The following is a 16,916-nucleotide window of genomic DNA, read 5'->3' on the forward strand; positions in this document are numbered from 1 at the left end:
TGAATCAAATAATGATACATACAAGATTTAGAAATTACAATTAGTTTGAATTGCCTAAACAGTGAAAGGCATAGGGCGAAATCGCCATTATTTTGAATTATCCAAGTAATGACAAAAATTAGGAACAACTAGAAAGAAAGACGAACTGATAAAGTGGATTTACGTGTACGTCGTATACGTCAATGATAAATATATTCTGGTGATAGTATATTAACCCTTTCAATACATTGGAAGAATGGAAAGATGCGGTAGGTGTGACACATTAATCAGCAGCAGCATCGACCGGCACTTGCTTCCAGCCAAGGCGGAGGCCAACCAAGAAACCGACCCCTTTTCTCCGTTGAATTTCAAGGGGATGGCCGGCTCCTTCGTGCCTTAAACCACACCATTATTGCTTTTTCCAAGAAACGCAGAGGCATTGTGCGCCATTAAAGCTAAGATGGACCGCACTGTGCTCCTATCGAATACTTCTCTTAAGCGTTGAAATAACTGATCTATTCTTCTCAATTATTATCATCTCGTGGAGATTATGATTGTGACATGACGCGGAGTTTAGATATTTTTAGACAAAAGGAAACGACGAATGAATTTTTAAGTACATGCAATTATTATATTTAAGTACATGTAATTATATATAATATAATTAATTATATAGATGTGAATGATATACAACAGTTATGCGTATTTTTATTACACATATTATAAATATTATAATTATGAATTATTATATTATACATGTACAATTATACATATACATACATTGCATGACTAGAAGATTATTGGATATGTGTGTGAGTTTCAGAAGACATTGTAAGATCAAGTCCATCTGCGGACTGTGAAGCCGAAATTAAGCGATAAAAGATTGAGAAACTAAGAGATCACGGAAAACAATTTTTTCAATGGAAGATTATCGAATTATTAAGATTGAAAGGTTATTTAAAATAACGCGCTTAAGATGTAGATGATGGAATGTGCGAGGGGTAACTTGATTTACAAAGCTATTTCATTTGAAGATGAAAGCACGTTTCTTGGCATAAATAGATTCTTCCATGGAATTTTTAAGAAGGACGTTACAACTTTTATTCGAAATAATTTTCCTGTTTCTGTATAATTGGAATGGTACGGAAGTAAAGAATTTCATAGGAAAGACGCAGAAACTGTATAAGAAATCCGCGTCTCTGAAATTATTTCGCAATACTCGGCCATTTGCTTTTTTCATTCGTTTCAGATAAAAAATTTTGTGTTTCCGTTTTTCGCAATTATAAAGTATATGACGTATTTTAATACAAAATGTCATTTATGACATAAACGTCAGTCGACGCAAAAATGTATTCTAAAAATTCAATTATATACGTGATCGTAAATTTATCGTGTGTAAATTAAATGTCTCAGTATGATTGACGAAAATAATCAAAAATAGAAGTTTCATAATTCGAAACTTGCAGTTAATAGACGGGCGTCTGATAGGATTTCAAACACATTTCTTATACTTTATAAAATAATTACTTACCGATCTATTTGCTTCAACTTCAACTTCAAACCTATTTTCCGCTTATTTTCACATGTAGAATCACCACCTCACTTTTTGTACCACGATTTCGGAAACACTCGTATAAAATACATAAAAATACCAGATATTGAGTATTTTACACAATTATTTTGTAGCATTTTGTTAAGCGGTAAAGTGAAATCACACAAGACAAGAGAGACATTACCGGGATATATTCTTCTTTTCACACTTTTTTCTGTCCGCTGATTTATTTGTCTTTTTCTCGTTTTCGCTACTAACCTCAAAAATTACTATACCAATTTATCACAACTTGTTATAATAAACTAATTACATAACTTGCTTTACACGCTAATTCCAGAGATCACTGATACTAAGATGATTCGTAAATTCTACGTCACAGAGATTGACAGAATACTAAGAAAGAAAGCCTCGTTGTCGTACGACACAACGCGATGCGCCATGGCGCTTCATGATCTCACAGCGATCTGTACGCGAAACACGGATGTCTTAATTCACTTCTGGCCGATTAATACGATTTCCAAAAGGAAGACAAATGGCGAACACAAAAGGGGAGGAAAAAGGCGTAGGCACTCGAAGGTAAACGTGGAAAGGCGAGTTCCGAGCCGATAAATGGCTGCAAGTCGAGTCAAAGGAGGCTGGTCCAATTTAAATCGCAGTTTGTTCCTTAGTGCCGGCTGCTAAGGCCAGCCATCGCTGAATGGATCTCCATTATGAATGGCCTCGTGAGATTTACATTCTGTCGTTCCACCGCACCCACTCCTGCTTATATGTTATGGCAATTTGCCTCATCTCTCTGTAAAGGTTTCCTTTCTTTTTCCTTCCCTTCCTTGGTAATAATCGATGATAGATATTGGTAACGATTGGTCGTGGATATCGACGAGAATATCACATGACAAGTTTTATTGTACACGTCTATCAGTTACTTCACAATTTAACATGTCGGAATAAGCGAAGGGCGTTGGAATCGGACTACGGATTTTTGTGCACTTGTGGGAAATTTGAGGATGCAAAAGTGCACACAATGCATACAATGTACGGTATAATTAAATTACAAAACAAAATATCTAAAATTATTAATTATAATGTACGATCTTACTACAATTAGTTTATTTAAAATGGATTAAACAGGTGTTGATTAAACAGAAGAACGATGGTTATTTAACGTGAACTAATCACAATAACGTGCTATAATCTAAACAACTCAATAGTTAACTCGCAACTCTCGTCTCACCACGATTCCAACGCGCTCTCTCTCTCTCTCTCTCTCTCACGCGGACCACACTCTCTCGACAACGCAATTCGCACTCTCTGACTTCTCAACTAACACTGTCTGTTAATTCGTCTTTGTCGCTTAGCAACCCCTTGTCTTTTCTCTTAGCCCCACCACTCACCGCAACCGTTCGTGGCCAGAGTCACGTAGACTATTTTTTCGCGCAACTATTCGATTGAAGGACCGATAGTACATTGATGGGCCTGATTAGGCTTTCTCGCGACATTGTTTATGGTTCGCCCGGTTTCTCTCAGGCCTTTCGTCCACGATACTACAATAATACCTGGTAGATGAAACAAATTTCTATTTTGATTCCGCTTCTTCAGTTACGTTCGTGAAGATAAAAAAAGACATAGAAATGTGAAGTATGGCTGTTACACAGGCATGTTACGAGTTGTTTGAACCGCTCACGGGCCAATGCGATTGACTCGGCTTTTTGAACTTTTTGAAATTTTAATACCAAAGTACTTGTTGGTCGAAGGTTATATTATACGTATACAATTTCGTTAGTTTTCTGTGCTTCTTGTTTCGTGGAATTAACGAATTTGACAAATAAGCGTTTCTGGTTTCATATGTGTGTACATTCCAACGTAGTTAAGGTGTCTTTTTAAATTTATTTTTTAATTTAATTTAATTGATTTAAATTATTTTCATGATCACACAATTATGATAACGCTAAAGTTCTCTTTTGTAAATTTGTCCATAACAAGATAAGATCTATAGCCAGTGTAAATCCGCCTCTTCGCTGCATCAAATCCAGTTAAAAATTGCTTACATATTTACCTGTCTGCTATCCTTACCTCAGACATGTTGGAAGATACAATATCTTAACAAATTTCTGGCTGCAAAAATAGATTTCGATTAACCTGGCTTTCACAATCAATTCACGTTCAACTACCCAACCAGGTCAAGCTGAATATAAAATTGTATTATTTTTAAAAAGAACGAGTGAAAGTATAATATTTAATTTCTTTTTCACTGTTGGAGTTAGTATTACGTACAATATGCATCCAATAAACAAGTGAGTCTTGGATTTTCTACTTTCATGCATGCAATCATCGAATTAATGTCAAGGACAATCAATGAAAATGAAAGAAGAAATAAAAACACATATGTTATTATTATATATAATTAAATATAAAAATTGTACAAACCACTGATTGAGATTTTCAATTATTAGATAATTATTAATTTAATTAGAGATTATCAGATACAAAATTACGAGTATCAATAAGAATAATTTAGGAAATCTGACAATGGCTTGCCAGTAATACAACCGAAAAATATTGCGTGAAAGAGAACAAAAAGATAAGATCTGCAGGATCCATCAAATTGAAATATTAACATAATCTATAGTTTCAAACGATAAAACAAAATCACATGCGATAACAGTAATTTCGCCATGAAATAGTTACCATTAGCCCATACGTTAATAAATAAATATATTGTTACGTAAAAATACAATTTATTCCAATGAAAACGGAGTTTTTATAGAGTATTCGAAGATTTTCATAGAAAATCGTAGAAGCTTATTTGTTTATAATCGTTTATATGTGCTATTTTATTTCTCTTTGAATAAACGCGATAGTTTATTCTATAATTTGGAAAAAATTTCAGGGGAATGAAGACTATTTAGAATAAAATTGAGTCGCGAATAAAAATTTGTTTGATAAAATAACGCGCTCTCTTTAAAACGCATTCTTTTCGTATAATATACATATTCATGAAACAATTTTTAATTACCTTTTTAATCTATGAAAACGAAACTTTCACGTGATGCATTTCTTGTGAGTTAAACGCAGCCGAGATTATAGGAGAAAATATACGAGAAAATGGATAAATCGTTTAATTAAAAGGAAGTTTGCTTAATGAAAATACCCGCGATGGAAATAAATGAGGACGTCATCGACGCGATGAACAATACTGAACCGAAGGAAATTATTGACTTTATGCTTAATGAACGTGTCGCAAAACTTTCCAAAGAGTCTATCATCGTTACAGGACGTACATGTACGTCATTAACAACTTGAAGATGCGTAAACACACGCGAAGCAGTGTCCACCGTGTCATCGTTCAAAAGCTGCAATTATTCGTTTCTCGGCATCTATTAAAATTTTCGTGAGCTTCATCAGAGCACTTGAAATGAAAATAGGAACGATGAAACAGACAATACTTGCTTTAAAGATTTTAATTAATTCGTAACTTGTGTTTAAATGTAACGACGTGATACAAACCTAATTTTATTAATTTATAGTTGACAAAATTGTTGTACCAAATTCATCGTTTCTTTGTTTATTTTACAGCATATGCGTGACAGTGGTTGTGCTTAATGTTCACTTTCGATCGCCGCAAACTCACAAAATGGCGCCATGGGTGAAGAGAGTTTTTATCCACATCCTTCCTCGCCTGCTGGTTATGCGGAGGCCCCAATATAAATTCGAAACAAATAGGTAAACGTTTATTATTATGCATTTCTATTTAATCCAAAAGAGTTACATTGTTAGAAATCGAATTGAACCAACTGCTCTCCCACTCGAAGACGTTTTGACATATTAAAGATGCCCTTAGCTTATCAAAGGAGAAGAGAAGAGGCAAAAGAAAGTTAGTAAAAATGATTTTAATTTAGAAATATTCGATAAAATCAATAGAATTTTCGATAAAGTCATAAATTATAAATAAATCATTTTCAAAAGCGTTCATTTATTTTCAAAGAGATCTAATAATTTGCTAGTCTATTCTAGTTAACACAAGAAAACAGATATTTATATTGAAACGATAATGCTCTTTTTTCATATAAATTTTTCTTGATAGAAATACGTTGCTTCCTCCGTTACAATACATTTTTTTAATTTCCTGAAAATTTTTAAACCTACCAATTAAAAAGAGATGTTAATTAAAATGGTAACAAAAGTTTTCGGCCTCCTCTATTTTAGTATTTATTTTAAAATCTGTTTCCTTGATCCTTCATTTTTTTTACCATTTATTGTCTGAAAAATTGTTATGTTCGTAAAAAGTTTAACGAATAAACTTTCCCGATACGTACTCCGATAAAAATGGCTCTCATCTTTTCACGACCAATAACAACATATGTAACGTGGTTTCTACAGGGAAAAATATATGTATATTATATACTATTGCTGTTTTTTTAAATAAATAACAGATTTCATAGATGAGAGAAACGACAGTTTGTTGACAAATAAATTTTACTGTATGCACAAATTTATATGTATTCGCAGATATAGTTCTGGCAGAGTGCTAATGAAAACAGTCGGAGGGAAGGAAAAGCCCTTCTATTATCCTTATCATCCATCTACTCAGGAGGACAGCGAAGAACATCTAACACCCAAACGATTTCACAGCCGCATGCGTGCTGCATCGAAGGAAGACCTCTCACCTTCCAGGTATTTTCTGTCAATATAAATCATTCTTAGACATTATCTTATTGTTTATACTATGTTACCTTATTATTTTTTTTATTACCATATTTACAAACTTGTATAATTACAAGTTCAAAAGTCAAACATTTAGTGATTTTTTATCAGAATTTTAGTGATTCCAAGAAGTGAAAAGGCATATTATACGAATATATATAGTTACAGGGAAAACAATGGAAATAAATGTATATATTTTGTAAGAAGAATAAACACTACGATAAAATGGGCGACGTAATAAGCATTTTTACCATAATTATTAATTTGTCAGAGAATCTTCTTTTAAACCTAATTGTATGGTTGTATGTGTAACATAGTCTCTAATATTTATGGTACACCTAAAGATAATCTGATTTTTAGTACAGTCATTTGCGGATTATTTTTATCTCATTAACCGATTCTTGTTTTTTCGCCGTTCATTTAAAATTCTATTCTGCCCGTGATTGTTCATCTGTTTTGTTTCTTTCCACTCACTGAACTTTTGACCAAATACTCGGAAATTTTCAAAAGCTTTCCATTCCATAGTTGATAAAACCACAATGTGGATTTTCCGCCTTTTGTGCGTCTTTTTCTAATTTCGAACTGCTCTCCTTTGTTTCGGTATTTACATTTCTATGCAAATTCGGAATTCCGGGGACCATCTGTTAACATCAATTTGTGGCTACCGATTCGATCATATTGTCGTATTATCCTTTTGTTGCGGAGAAAATGATATATTTGATTCGTAATGTAATAACGTTTTTCCCGAAATTTCATTATTCCGAATATTATAACAATTGTCTTTATTTTTTTATTTTTCAAACTTATTGCACAAAGCGTTTAAGCAAATGTCACTGAACTATTTTCTTCGTATTCACAGAAGGTTTCTACGTTTAGTTTCGCGGCTGAAGTTTCGAAAAGTAACTAAACCATATATTCAGCCAGAAGTGCTCGTATTCTCATAAAGCACAGCTTAACTTACTCTGGAAAGGCGTTGTAGCTGGCATTCGTTTAACGTAAATTTCTTCTCAAGCTTAATTAACCGTGAATAATTCGCACGACCATGTATCAAGAGTTGCTTAACAAGTAATTAATGAAATAATTGACGCGATTATGCGTTACGCTTTTATTCTATTATGAGATTAAGTAACAAGATTGCACGACTTTACTGCAAAGTCCAGTTTAAACAAAGTTGGAGTGCCATAAAGAAACTTCTGTAACCCGAGTAAGGCATTAAATTGAGTTTCTAGCGAAGATAATTTCGCCCATATATCGATAATCTAATGAGACATAGCACAGAACAACAATGGCAACAGATTTAGACTACATTAGGAATGTTACGACCGTTCGAGAAGAGACGCGATCGCGTAGAAACGCGTCAGCGAGAGGCATAAATTTTCGCTACGATTCTGATAATCGACGTCGCGAATCAGTCGTTCCCCTGTTTCGATTAGGATAACAGAGGTAATTCAAATGATTGTAACAGTGAATTAACAGGGTTAATATAAGCTTCTATTTTTAACAATATTTAAAATTATAATTAACACGTTACAAATGATTCAACGATGATACAACTAGTTTATTATTATAATTCGACTCGACTTTATGATATTTCTCGATGTATTCGTTTGACTAACCTACCTCGATTTTATTCCTCTGAACCTCTCGACGCATTCGGTTTGAATCCTCATTTGCCACTGACTGCCCTTCGATTTTGTCCTTTGTCTTCTCTGGGAGATGACCCCCACCACGCTCGGGTCTCGCAACCGTTCGCGGCTATGGTCACGTATGCCATCGTTTTTGTGTAGGTAAAATAACGGACGAAGGCGAATCGATGTTTTTTAGAACTCCCTGCTTGACGACAACTATGCGCTTATCGCTACATTGTGTATATCTCTCTGGTCATGTAAGACGATCTGTCTGCGATATTGTAGTACCAAGGGAGACGGTTAGGGACACAACCTATAGTAAGCCTAGGGGCGTAACAAGGAACTTGAAGCATCAACAAAAGCATGGTCACAGAATTCAGAACTACACGATCTACGTTAATTTCAATCATACTGAATTTCTTTATGATCTCTAAACAAAATTAATAAAATTGTTCTTTCGATTCAAATGTAAATTACAGTTCGCAGCCTCTTAATGGTAACGAAATATGATTATAAATCAGACTTTAATAAGAGTACACAAGAACGTTTTTATATCTTTATAAAAATTCAAATTCTCTATAATTTCTAGTGGGCCGAATTATTATGTACAAAGATAATACAGGCAGACAGACTGTTAGCTATAAAACCTAATTCGGTGCAAATATATTTGACATTTAAACACTTTCCATCTTTTTCAATGTATCAAGATACTCAAGTCTCGATCGTAACGTTTCTAAAGCGTAGCGAAAATGACGCGATCTGAAAAAACGATAATATTCAAATACGATGATCGTATTCCACATTTTTAATTAAATTAAAAATTTTGAAAATTAAATACTACGGTAAGTTTGATCGATCGCACTGCGAACAACTTTATTTTCACATCTTTGTCAGCAAGATATAGTTCAAAAAGACATTTAGTTCAACTAATGATCACAACCCAAATTAAATTAAGTTTAACCACGATCTTATGTACATGCTCGTCATAGCGAGACACAGGGCGATATATGAGAAACATAAATATCTATTTTGAGAACAATCAAGTAGTGAATATAAATGATTTCTTAACGAGATACACATCCTGAAATTACAGAATGATTTTAAATTACGATAGGGTAGAGCAAGTAATTTATATACACCGGTTATTATGGTAGAAGGAAATGTTGTAATCAAGTTACATTGTCTTGTTCGCAATTTAGCCTTGCTGACGGTGCAAGGTTCGGTGGAAGTTGCTTAATCCACGGGCCACCGTTACCGCCGCTTCCTCTTCATACAGAATGCGAGGATCTCTCTGTTTCTGGCGAAGCAGGAATCGAAGAGGTGAAAAGTCCGGTACTACGAAGTCCACCAGCCTTCTCGCATTCGCGTTGTCCTCCCGAAATTCACAAATCCTGCATCTGTGTGCGTTTTATCGCAGAGCACACCAAGATGCTCGAAGACTCGACTAAGGTAATTTTACTCTTAATGTGACCTTTCTAAAAGCTTCTTTTAATAAATTTCGTACACCGTTATGTCTAAATATTTTGTGTCTCATGCTTTGATTCTATACGACGAGTACATAGTAACGTACGCGTATATTTTTGGAAAAATAAACGAAGTTTGTAATTCATTGAAACATGTTTTCACTTTGTTCTAATATCCACGTATTAAGCTTCAACATAAAAGGCTATAATCTCTTCAATTTGATATGTATGTGTATATTATTCGTTCGTGTAGTTTACGTCACTACGATGACATTGAAAGTCTTTGCTCGGATGAAAATGGAAAAGGCAAGAAAGTTACTATATAAATCGAAGATGCTACAATTGGTTCTCTTGATTTTAAAGAGAAGCAGAACTAATCTTCGCGTAAATAACCATTAGTACACTTTACCGTAGAATCTAATACGAATAATTTGTAAAAAGGTGAAAGAAGACTGGAAATACGTGGCGATGGTCTTGGACAGACTGTTTCTTTGGATCTTCACTTTGGCGGTGCTGGTTGGCACAGCTGGTATCATCCTGCAGGCTCCCACCCTCTACGACGACCGAGTACCAATTGATAAAAAATTCAGCGAATTCGCAACCACGACGGTAGTAAACTGTCCGCCGCAATAGTCCATGCCCGAGCCCTGCACCGTAGAGAAAGACTAAGGACCAACACCCGGATGTAATTTACTACCAACCCGGAATCCCACCCTAGTCTTAGGAACTTCCAGATTCCACCGCTGTTCAATAACGAAATTACGGTAAAAGGGCTCCATTCCCCAAAGCAATTGCAAAGTATACGACAAGCACCAAGTTTCACAAAGGGAGAACAAAGAAATGAAAGGACGAAAGTTGAAGGAAATACTATATGAGATTATCTTTCTATATACCCTCTGCCACCTCCCGGTATCGTCGTAAAATCTGACGTTGTTCCTAAAATAATAATAATAATAATAATGCAAATTGCTACACGGACCGATACGTTGGAAACGATGCGTCGTCAAGGAGAGAATACTTTGGAATGTTGACGCTTTAGGTTGAGAAAATATATTTGCCAGAAGCATCGTGGAGAAAATCTATTCCCTGTGACTTTCCTTGTTTCGATCGTTACGAACCTAAACAAACGAACGATTGCGACGCGATTATCGACCGTCTAAGAACCTTGATTTATTTCCTAGCTTCGTTCGAGTATTGCCGTTGTGAATAAAAGAAACGATCGACTCGTCGATACGTTGCGAACAATTTTGAAAAGGAACTTATATCTACATAGTCTGCTCAAGTAAATCGTAATATGAAGCTGCCACTATTTAAAATCGGGTTATCTTAAAGCAACAAGCTAATTAACGGTACATTGTAATAATAATCTAGCTAAGCCCATGGCGGCTCTGATCGAACTACCGGGATGCTCGAGTAGATCGAACGAACAAACAGAATGTTGGAACGTTGTTCACGATGAATACGATTGGTCCCGGACTAGGGGTTACGAACATTCACGAGTAAACTGTCGCGTGTTTTATATATCCCGTTTACCCGACATGTTAAGAGAAATTATTCTAGGTATCACGATCGTAGGTAGCTCGTTGTACGACACGAATTTAGCGTGTAACATTACGTATAACCGATTAGTTGTAAACATTTAGGGACGTACCCGTTTGTACGAATGTATCTATAAGGGAAACGGAGCAGAGGAAAGCATTGATTTGAATGTATGTGCATCCAAATGTCACTTGAGATTGTTACTCGATATTTTGTTCTTTGAACGTTTTTCGAAAATCGCGCAAACGTATTTTCCATTTATTCCTTAATTTCGCATTTTTAATGGCAGGAACCGATTTGTAGCGAGAAATTAAAAGACTATATTTCATTCGTTATGTATAGATCTACCTATAACGATAATTCGTTTTGCATTTTTATTGCATTTTTGCAAACGCATAGCAAGCAATTCAAAGTGAGAACTTAAAAGAGTATATCTCATCTATTATCTGCACGTTAAATTGAAGCCGAGTTAAACTTTATTTGTAATGTTAATCACGTATCGTGTATTAATCATGTTAATTATGTAATATACACTTCGCATCTAATAGGAATCCAATTGCTTTTTTAATAAAGTCCGCTACGTTTCCTTCGATCAATTTTGAAATAGTTAGAAATTTTCTGAAAGTTATACAAAATTCGAACGACTCCATCTTTTATGTAAACGTGCTAATAAAAACAGCTTTTTGTGAAATTACAGTAGTTGGTATTTCAAAACACGTATTACAAATAAGTTCTTACAAAATTTGTCTAACGCATATGCAGTTATAAAAATGCGAAAGTATCTTTTTTTGAGATATTACTGGAACTAAATAATACACATCCAAGCAAGGTAAGTATTTGCCAAACTAAACAATTCTTGAAACTTGCATAATTTCACGCAAAATGGAAAATAGGAAAACGTAGTGGACATAAAATATTTCCGTTTGTTTTCTTTAGAATATTTAGCGTATCATACAATGTGTTCATTGTCGATATATCGGTAATTAGCACGAAATATAACTTAACAATTCCCATTCGTCGTTCGATGCATACTATCTCGAGGGACATTTCGTTGCACACATGTTATACTTCGCCTCTGTAAAAATATTGTATTTTGTAACAAGAGTCGAAACCCGCGAGACATTACGATAATAATAACCAATAGTTCTGTAAGAACAAGTAAAGCATACGAATTCTAAAGCTGATAGATGTAGCTCATTGAACAACCGTTGATGTCGTTGTTCAATGCTGTAGTACGTGGTTGATGTCACTGTGAGTTGTCTTCGTTCCTTTTTATTCCGTTTCGTGTTCATCCGTTTCTTTCACTTACATTTTCATTAGATAATTATGCGCTATATACAAATATGTACTGTCGCAGTTAAATGATCGTTAGTTGCGCCTCGTGCGAGCGGACTGATATTCGCGAGAATTGTAACATAACGTCGGAGAATCTGCGATTCCATGGCAAAATTCACGAATTACCAATGCTCAACGATAATCGTTCATTTCTAGCTTCGTTAAACTCACCACTACTTTTTCGCGATAGAAGGAAAAAGCCTTATCCGGACATTTTGCGACTCGACTCGGCGAATCCCTAATTCTTCGACGTTTCTTAGATTATATTCGTAGCTGAGAGTAATAATTTTAACGCATCCAAGGTACGATGCCTTACGTCACGTTGCATTGTAAATACATTTGTAGGATGAGAAGTATTGGTTCCGTAAATACTGCCATTAGAAAGCGTTGTTAGTGTGAAAGACGTTTTTGAGTCGTCGTATTGATAAGCTCCGCGGTTCCTCCTCAATCGGTAGCTACTTGTAAAACACGTATGTACGAGACTAGGCTGATAACGAATCAATACTCGTCACTGTACCGTGAGAATGAAGACAGCGAACGAAACGAGAAAGAAACTAAAAAGCAATTTATTGGCTACGAACTAACGTACCTATTTTTCCATATAATCGCAAGATTTTTCATTCCGTTAGCGAAGGATTCTGCTTTCGATAAAAGGACTCGCAGCTGCCTTGACTTCATCGTCGCGCTTCAAACGAACGAAATCCGACGTATTTCCCTAGTCGTAACGTTTTCCACCGTTAAAAATTCAATTACTGCACGCTGCTCGAATCTCGTTGACATTGCATTCAACGTTGAACGAGCGTTCAAGCTCGTCGTAAACACAGAGGAAGCTATGTAGCTACAAACTGAACGTAGCCGGTGCCGTTCCCGCTGCTTTCGTTCTCCAGTTACACGCGAGCATGCGTTATTTATCGACCTAGCCTCGTGCAAAATTAAATAAAAATTAACAAAAAGTGGGGCATCAAGTTCAACATTGACCAACGCGTAAAAATTTCAATGTCGGAGAACAAACGGATGTAAACGATAAACGAATGGTTTCTGATTGATGGAGAACCGATCTCGGAACACGTAGTGTCGGAAGACAAGTAAAAGTATTTGCTACCTGATTGAAAAATCGTCCAGTGAACGCCGAACGAATGTTAGAACGAACGGGAAGTCGCAACGTCGACGTTTCGGCCGCGATGTTCCAGAGGCCACGATTCTCCCTTAGAGGAACGAACGAGACTTGCAAGAGGTTTACTTTGCACTAAAACGATAGGAAAGAACGCACACATTTTCTATGATAGAGTCAGTTACTTATTTACATGTTAACATTGTAATTACGCATTAGTGCGTCGAAGCAGTTGTACCGGATCGCAAGCTCGGCCCCGCAAAGCTACGAGTCTTAAAGTCTCACTTTGACAATAGTAGATTATTCCAACGATGATCGGCTATTGTTACATTGATATTTTAACAGTTGTTAACCTGTCGCTGTAGTTGTTTAGTTGTTGTTGACGATGAAGCAGAGCGGTCGAGGTAATTGTCCAAGAGCCACGAAGGGGAAAGCTAAAAGTTCTTGAAAGCGAGAACCAGAGCGCGGTATTTAGATAGTAATTAGCGGCATAGAACAGATATTATATATAAATATATATATATATATATTAAGTCTAAGGTGTGTAAATAATATGTACATAGCTAAAGATAACGTAAGCCAGATATTATAAAGCGATTGAGGTTTTTTTACTATTGCAAAAAACTGGGATCACGCGTTGCACGAAAGGGTCCCACGACGCTGTTTAAAAATCGTTGTAACGCGAAGATGGTCGGTAGTTGAGATTCATTAAACGTCATTTTGTTTGATCAATGACAACGAACGAGTCGACGTAATTTCGTTTTTCTCCGTTGCTTCGTTAAGCTAAGTGTGAGTGTAAGTTCCGTGCTGTTTCTGTCTGTTCTTTCCATGGCGTATGCTATACGATCGTGTTTTGTCGTAAGATTGTGTCATAATATTAATATTTCATAAGAATGTAAACGATTTCTGTGTTCGCGTGTGAAATTTCAATCGATGTTCAACTAATCGTTACGGATGTAATATTTTCAAGTTTTTATACACAATTGCTCGATCTTAAGCGAAAGATAAAAGAGAATGCATTCTTCTCGTCGATGGAGATTCTAGACCACAGCAGTTTGTTCAAGCGTCTAATTGTATTCCTCGCGATAACTTCTCTACTTTAGTTCATTCGATAACGATAATTCACGTTTATAATATTTTCATTCACGCAACAAATACATATATATATATAAACGTTAACGGGTCTCGTCTAACTATATTAACCTTAGGATAAAATCGCAATGCTGCAGACGATAACTTGCTAAGTGGAGTCATTGGTCATCGTGGCCTTCGCCTGGAACTCTACTCAACGTTTTTCCCAGCGGTAAAGAGTGGCGTTTTGCCGACGAAACAAGCAAAAATAACGCGGATTCAAATCGTTCCTCGATACACAATTTATACAGAATTAAATGGAAGAAGGGAAGAAACAGGAGCGTGCTTGTTTGCCCGTATCTTGATCGATATTTAAATAAAACTGCATATATTCTGAGAGCGATCGCTATGCGGGTGTTACCTGAAACACGAATGGATTTTAGTATCGAATCTTCGTGAATTTCGTGTATATTTGTTTACTGAAATTCGGAAGATACTCGTGCGACCTTTGTTCGTCAAGAATCTCTGAAAAAAGATACAAAACAAAATTCGATGTTAACAAATTACCTTCACCTTTTAATACCTTGTTCTTTCGCCAAGACGCTGGTATTTTTTTAACGTCTTTTTCTATGTGTTATAAAATTCGAACCGACAAAAAGCAAAGATTCGGCGATGATAGGAAAGGGTTGATTTGCAAAAAGTTTCGAAGAACGTTTTTCTTGAAGGCTTGGAAACTTCTAAGTAAAAAAAAAAAAAAAACATTGCGCAAAATGCCGAGGAATTAATTAAAATCAATCGAAGCTCGTTACATGTACCGTAACCATCGTTAAATAAACGGAATATGTAATAAATTTAAGAAGATACGGAGAAATCGAACTTAAAACATATTGTACACGTATTTTCAGCGTAACGATATATTACAGTTGGATCGCGGATTTTTGTGCATTCAGCAAAAATGTGAAATTAGGAAAATGTACAAAATGCATGTAGCACGCGAAAAGGAAAAAGATATTTGAAGCGAAAAACTACTTGTTGCGATATTTCACAGGTGAAATAATAACTTTATGTAAGTAGGTTACATTTTGTTATGTTAATAAAAATAGAAAATTGCATAAAGATCCACAGTCTAAATGTAGTACATCGTTTGACTTAAAAACGATACAATTTTTCGTAATACCATGAAACAGATACATCGATTCTCGATAAATTCAACCTACATTCTTCATTTGTATCTCCTACTTCGTATGTTACAGTGCCAAGTAAACGCGCGACAAGCCTAAATCGTATAATGACAATAAACGTTGAAAAACAACCAAACAATCAGTCATCGTGAAATCTGCTCTTTTCGATTATCTCATCGACTCGCGAAAACTCGACACGACGTACCAAAATGTTCAGTCATTTATGATATTCTGGGAGCGACAAAGAAGAAAAATTCCATTCGAGTCAAGCGATCGGCTAACGTGGAACGATTGAAAGGGAGAAAAGTAACTTGTCACTTCCAGAACTGCCAGAATTTCTCTTCTTATCACTTCATTATGAGTTGACTGTCCGAGACTCATTTATATCGACACCCGCGTCCCGATCTTTGACCACTTGACACGTTTTAATGCGTAACTTAATAAAAGGTAGCTTAACAATTCCATACTTGAGAAATATTAGTGACGTAGGCTAAGGATGAGTAAGGATATGGTTACATTATAACGATAATTATAGTAAACGAATGTACTGTATAGCGATAGTGCTATTTAAAATGAGAAAAATAACGAGCAGAAAAAATAATAAGGGAGAAAATTATCCGAGTATTGAATACTATCGTTAGATACAACTACTATGTATATCGTTTGTTAAATATGTACCTATAAATTATTGACGACCGTTGTTCTAAGACTACACGATGTAAGGACGAGATTCTTGTTGCTTGGTTTTGTAATCATGCTTGATAAAAGCATTCGAAGAATAAAACTTGTTGTCGTAGAAATCTTTTCTCTCGTCTTTCTACTAGAAACTCATTTCCTATCAAATTCGTTAAAATATAAAATATATTTAGAAAATACGAAATAAAGTTTCAAAATTTAAAACGAAATGAATAAATTTGATAAATCAAACAAATTTAAACTGTTTCGTCCGATCGAAAACATAAACAAAACAAAAGCACGCCGTTGCCTTTCTTTGTCTCTCTCATACGATATGTTTTACGACATTGCAGTTAAAATATCTTTTAAACTGGTCATTTGTCGTGCCTAACCTAAATATCCTAATACCTTTTTGTAGAGAACTACAGAAAAATGCATTAAATAATGTAAAAAAATATAACATACCAGCTTAAAAAATAGTAATTTCCATGAATTTCCAACGAATCAAGACTTTCCTGGAAATTTTTAATAATGCAATTTGTAATCAATTGAAAAGTCGATTAAATTCTCGCGCGCAGAATCGTTCTTACGCTTTAAATACATATATTTTGTTCGTTACAATTTATCGAAATATCTCGAGATATTAGCTGATGCGTGTTACTTTCTACGAACATATCTTTG

At 35.3% G+C, this 16,916-nt stretch overlaps 1 protein-coding gene and 1 long non-coding RNA gene across 15 annotated transcripts in view; one reads left to right on the top strand and one right to left on the bottom strand.

Moving 5' to 3' along the window:
• The window catches only part of LOC126866598 (uncharacterized), a 65,004-nt gene extending 55,962 nt beyond the window's left edge, over positions 1-9,042 (bottom strand). For both annotated transcript variants that reach the window (XR_007689932.1, XR_007689931.1), the window contains exons 1-3: positions 7,853-9,042; positions 5,675-6,209; positions 1,511-5,210 (exon numbers count right to left, since the gene is read on the bottom strand). This is a non-coding gene — a long non-coding RNA (uncharacterized LOC126866598). The remainder of the gene's footprint in view (positions 1-1,510; positions 5,211-5,674; positions 6,210-7,852) is intronic.
• LOC126866589 (acetylcholine receptor subunit alpha-like) overlaps positions 1-16,360 on the top strand; it is a 382,525-nt gene extending 366,165 nt beyond the window's left edge. For 10 of the 13 annotated variants that reach the window (XM_050620376.1, XM_050620381.1, XM_050620378.1 and 7 more), the window contains 5 exons: positions 5,105-5,251; positions 5,370-5,402; positions 6,038-6,202; positions 9,060-9,309; positions 9,765-15,250. In XM_050620376.1, coding sequence (XP_050476333.1) covers positions 5,105-5,251; positions 5,370-5,402; positions 6,038-6,202; positions 9,060-9,309; positions 9,765-9,956 — 787 coding nt within the window. In that variant the 3' untranslated portion in view covers positions 9,957-15,250. Of the gene's footprint in view, positions 1-5,104; positions 5,252-5,369; positions 5,403-6,037; positions 6,203-9,059; positions 9,310-9,764 lie in introns of all 13 variants that reach the window. The other 3 variants (XM_050620382.1, XM_050620383.1, XM_050620377.1) reach the window with 2 other exon arrangements.
• Positions 16,361-16,916: the final 556 nt, after the last annotated feature.

Source organism: Bombus huntii, chromosome 6 (assembly GCF_024542735.1).
Source record: "Bombus huntii isolate Logan2020A chromosome 6, iyBomHunt1.1, whole genome shotgun sequence".
Lineage (NCBI taxonomy): Eukaryota > Metazoa > Arthropoda > Insecta > Hymenoptera > Apidae > Bombus > Bombus huntii.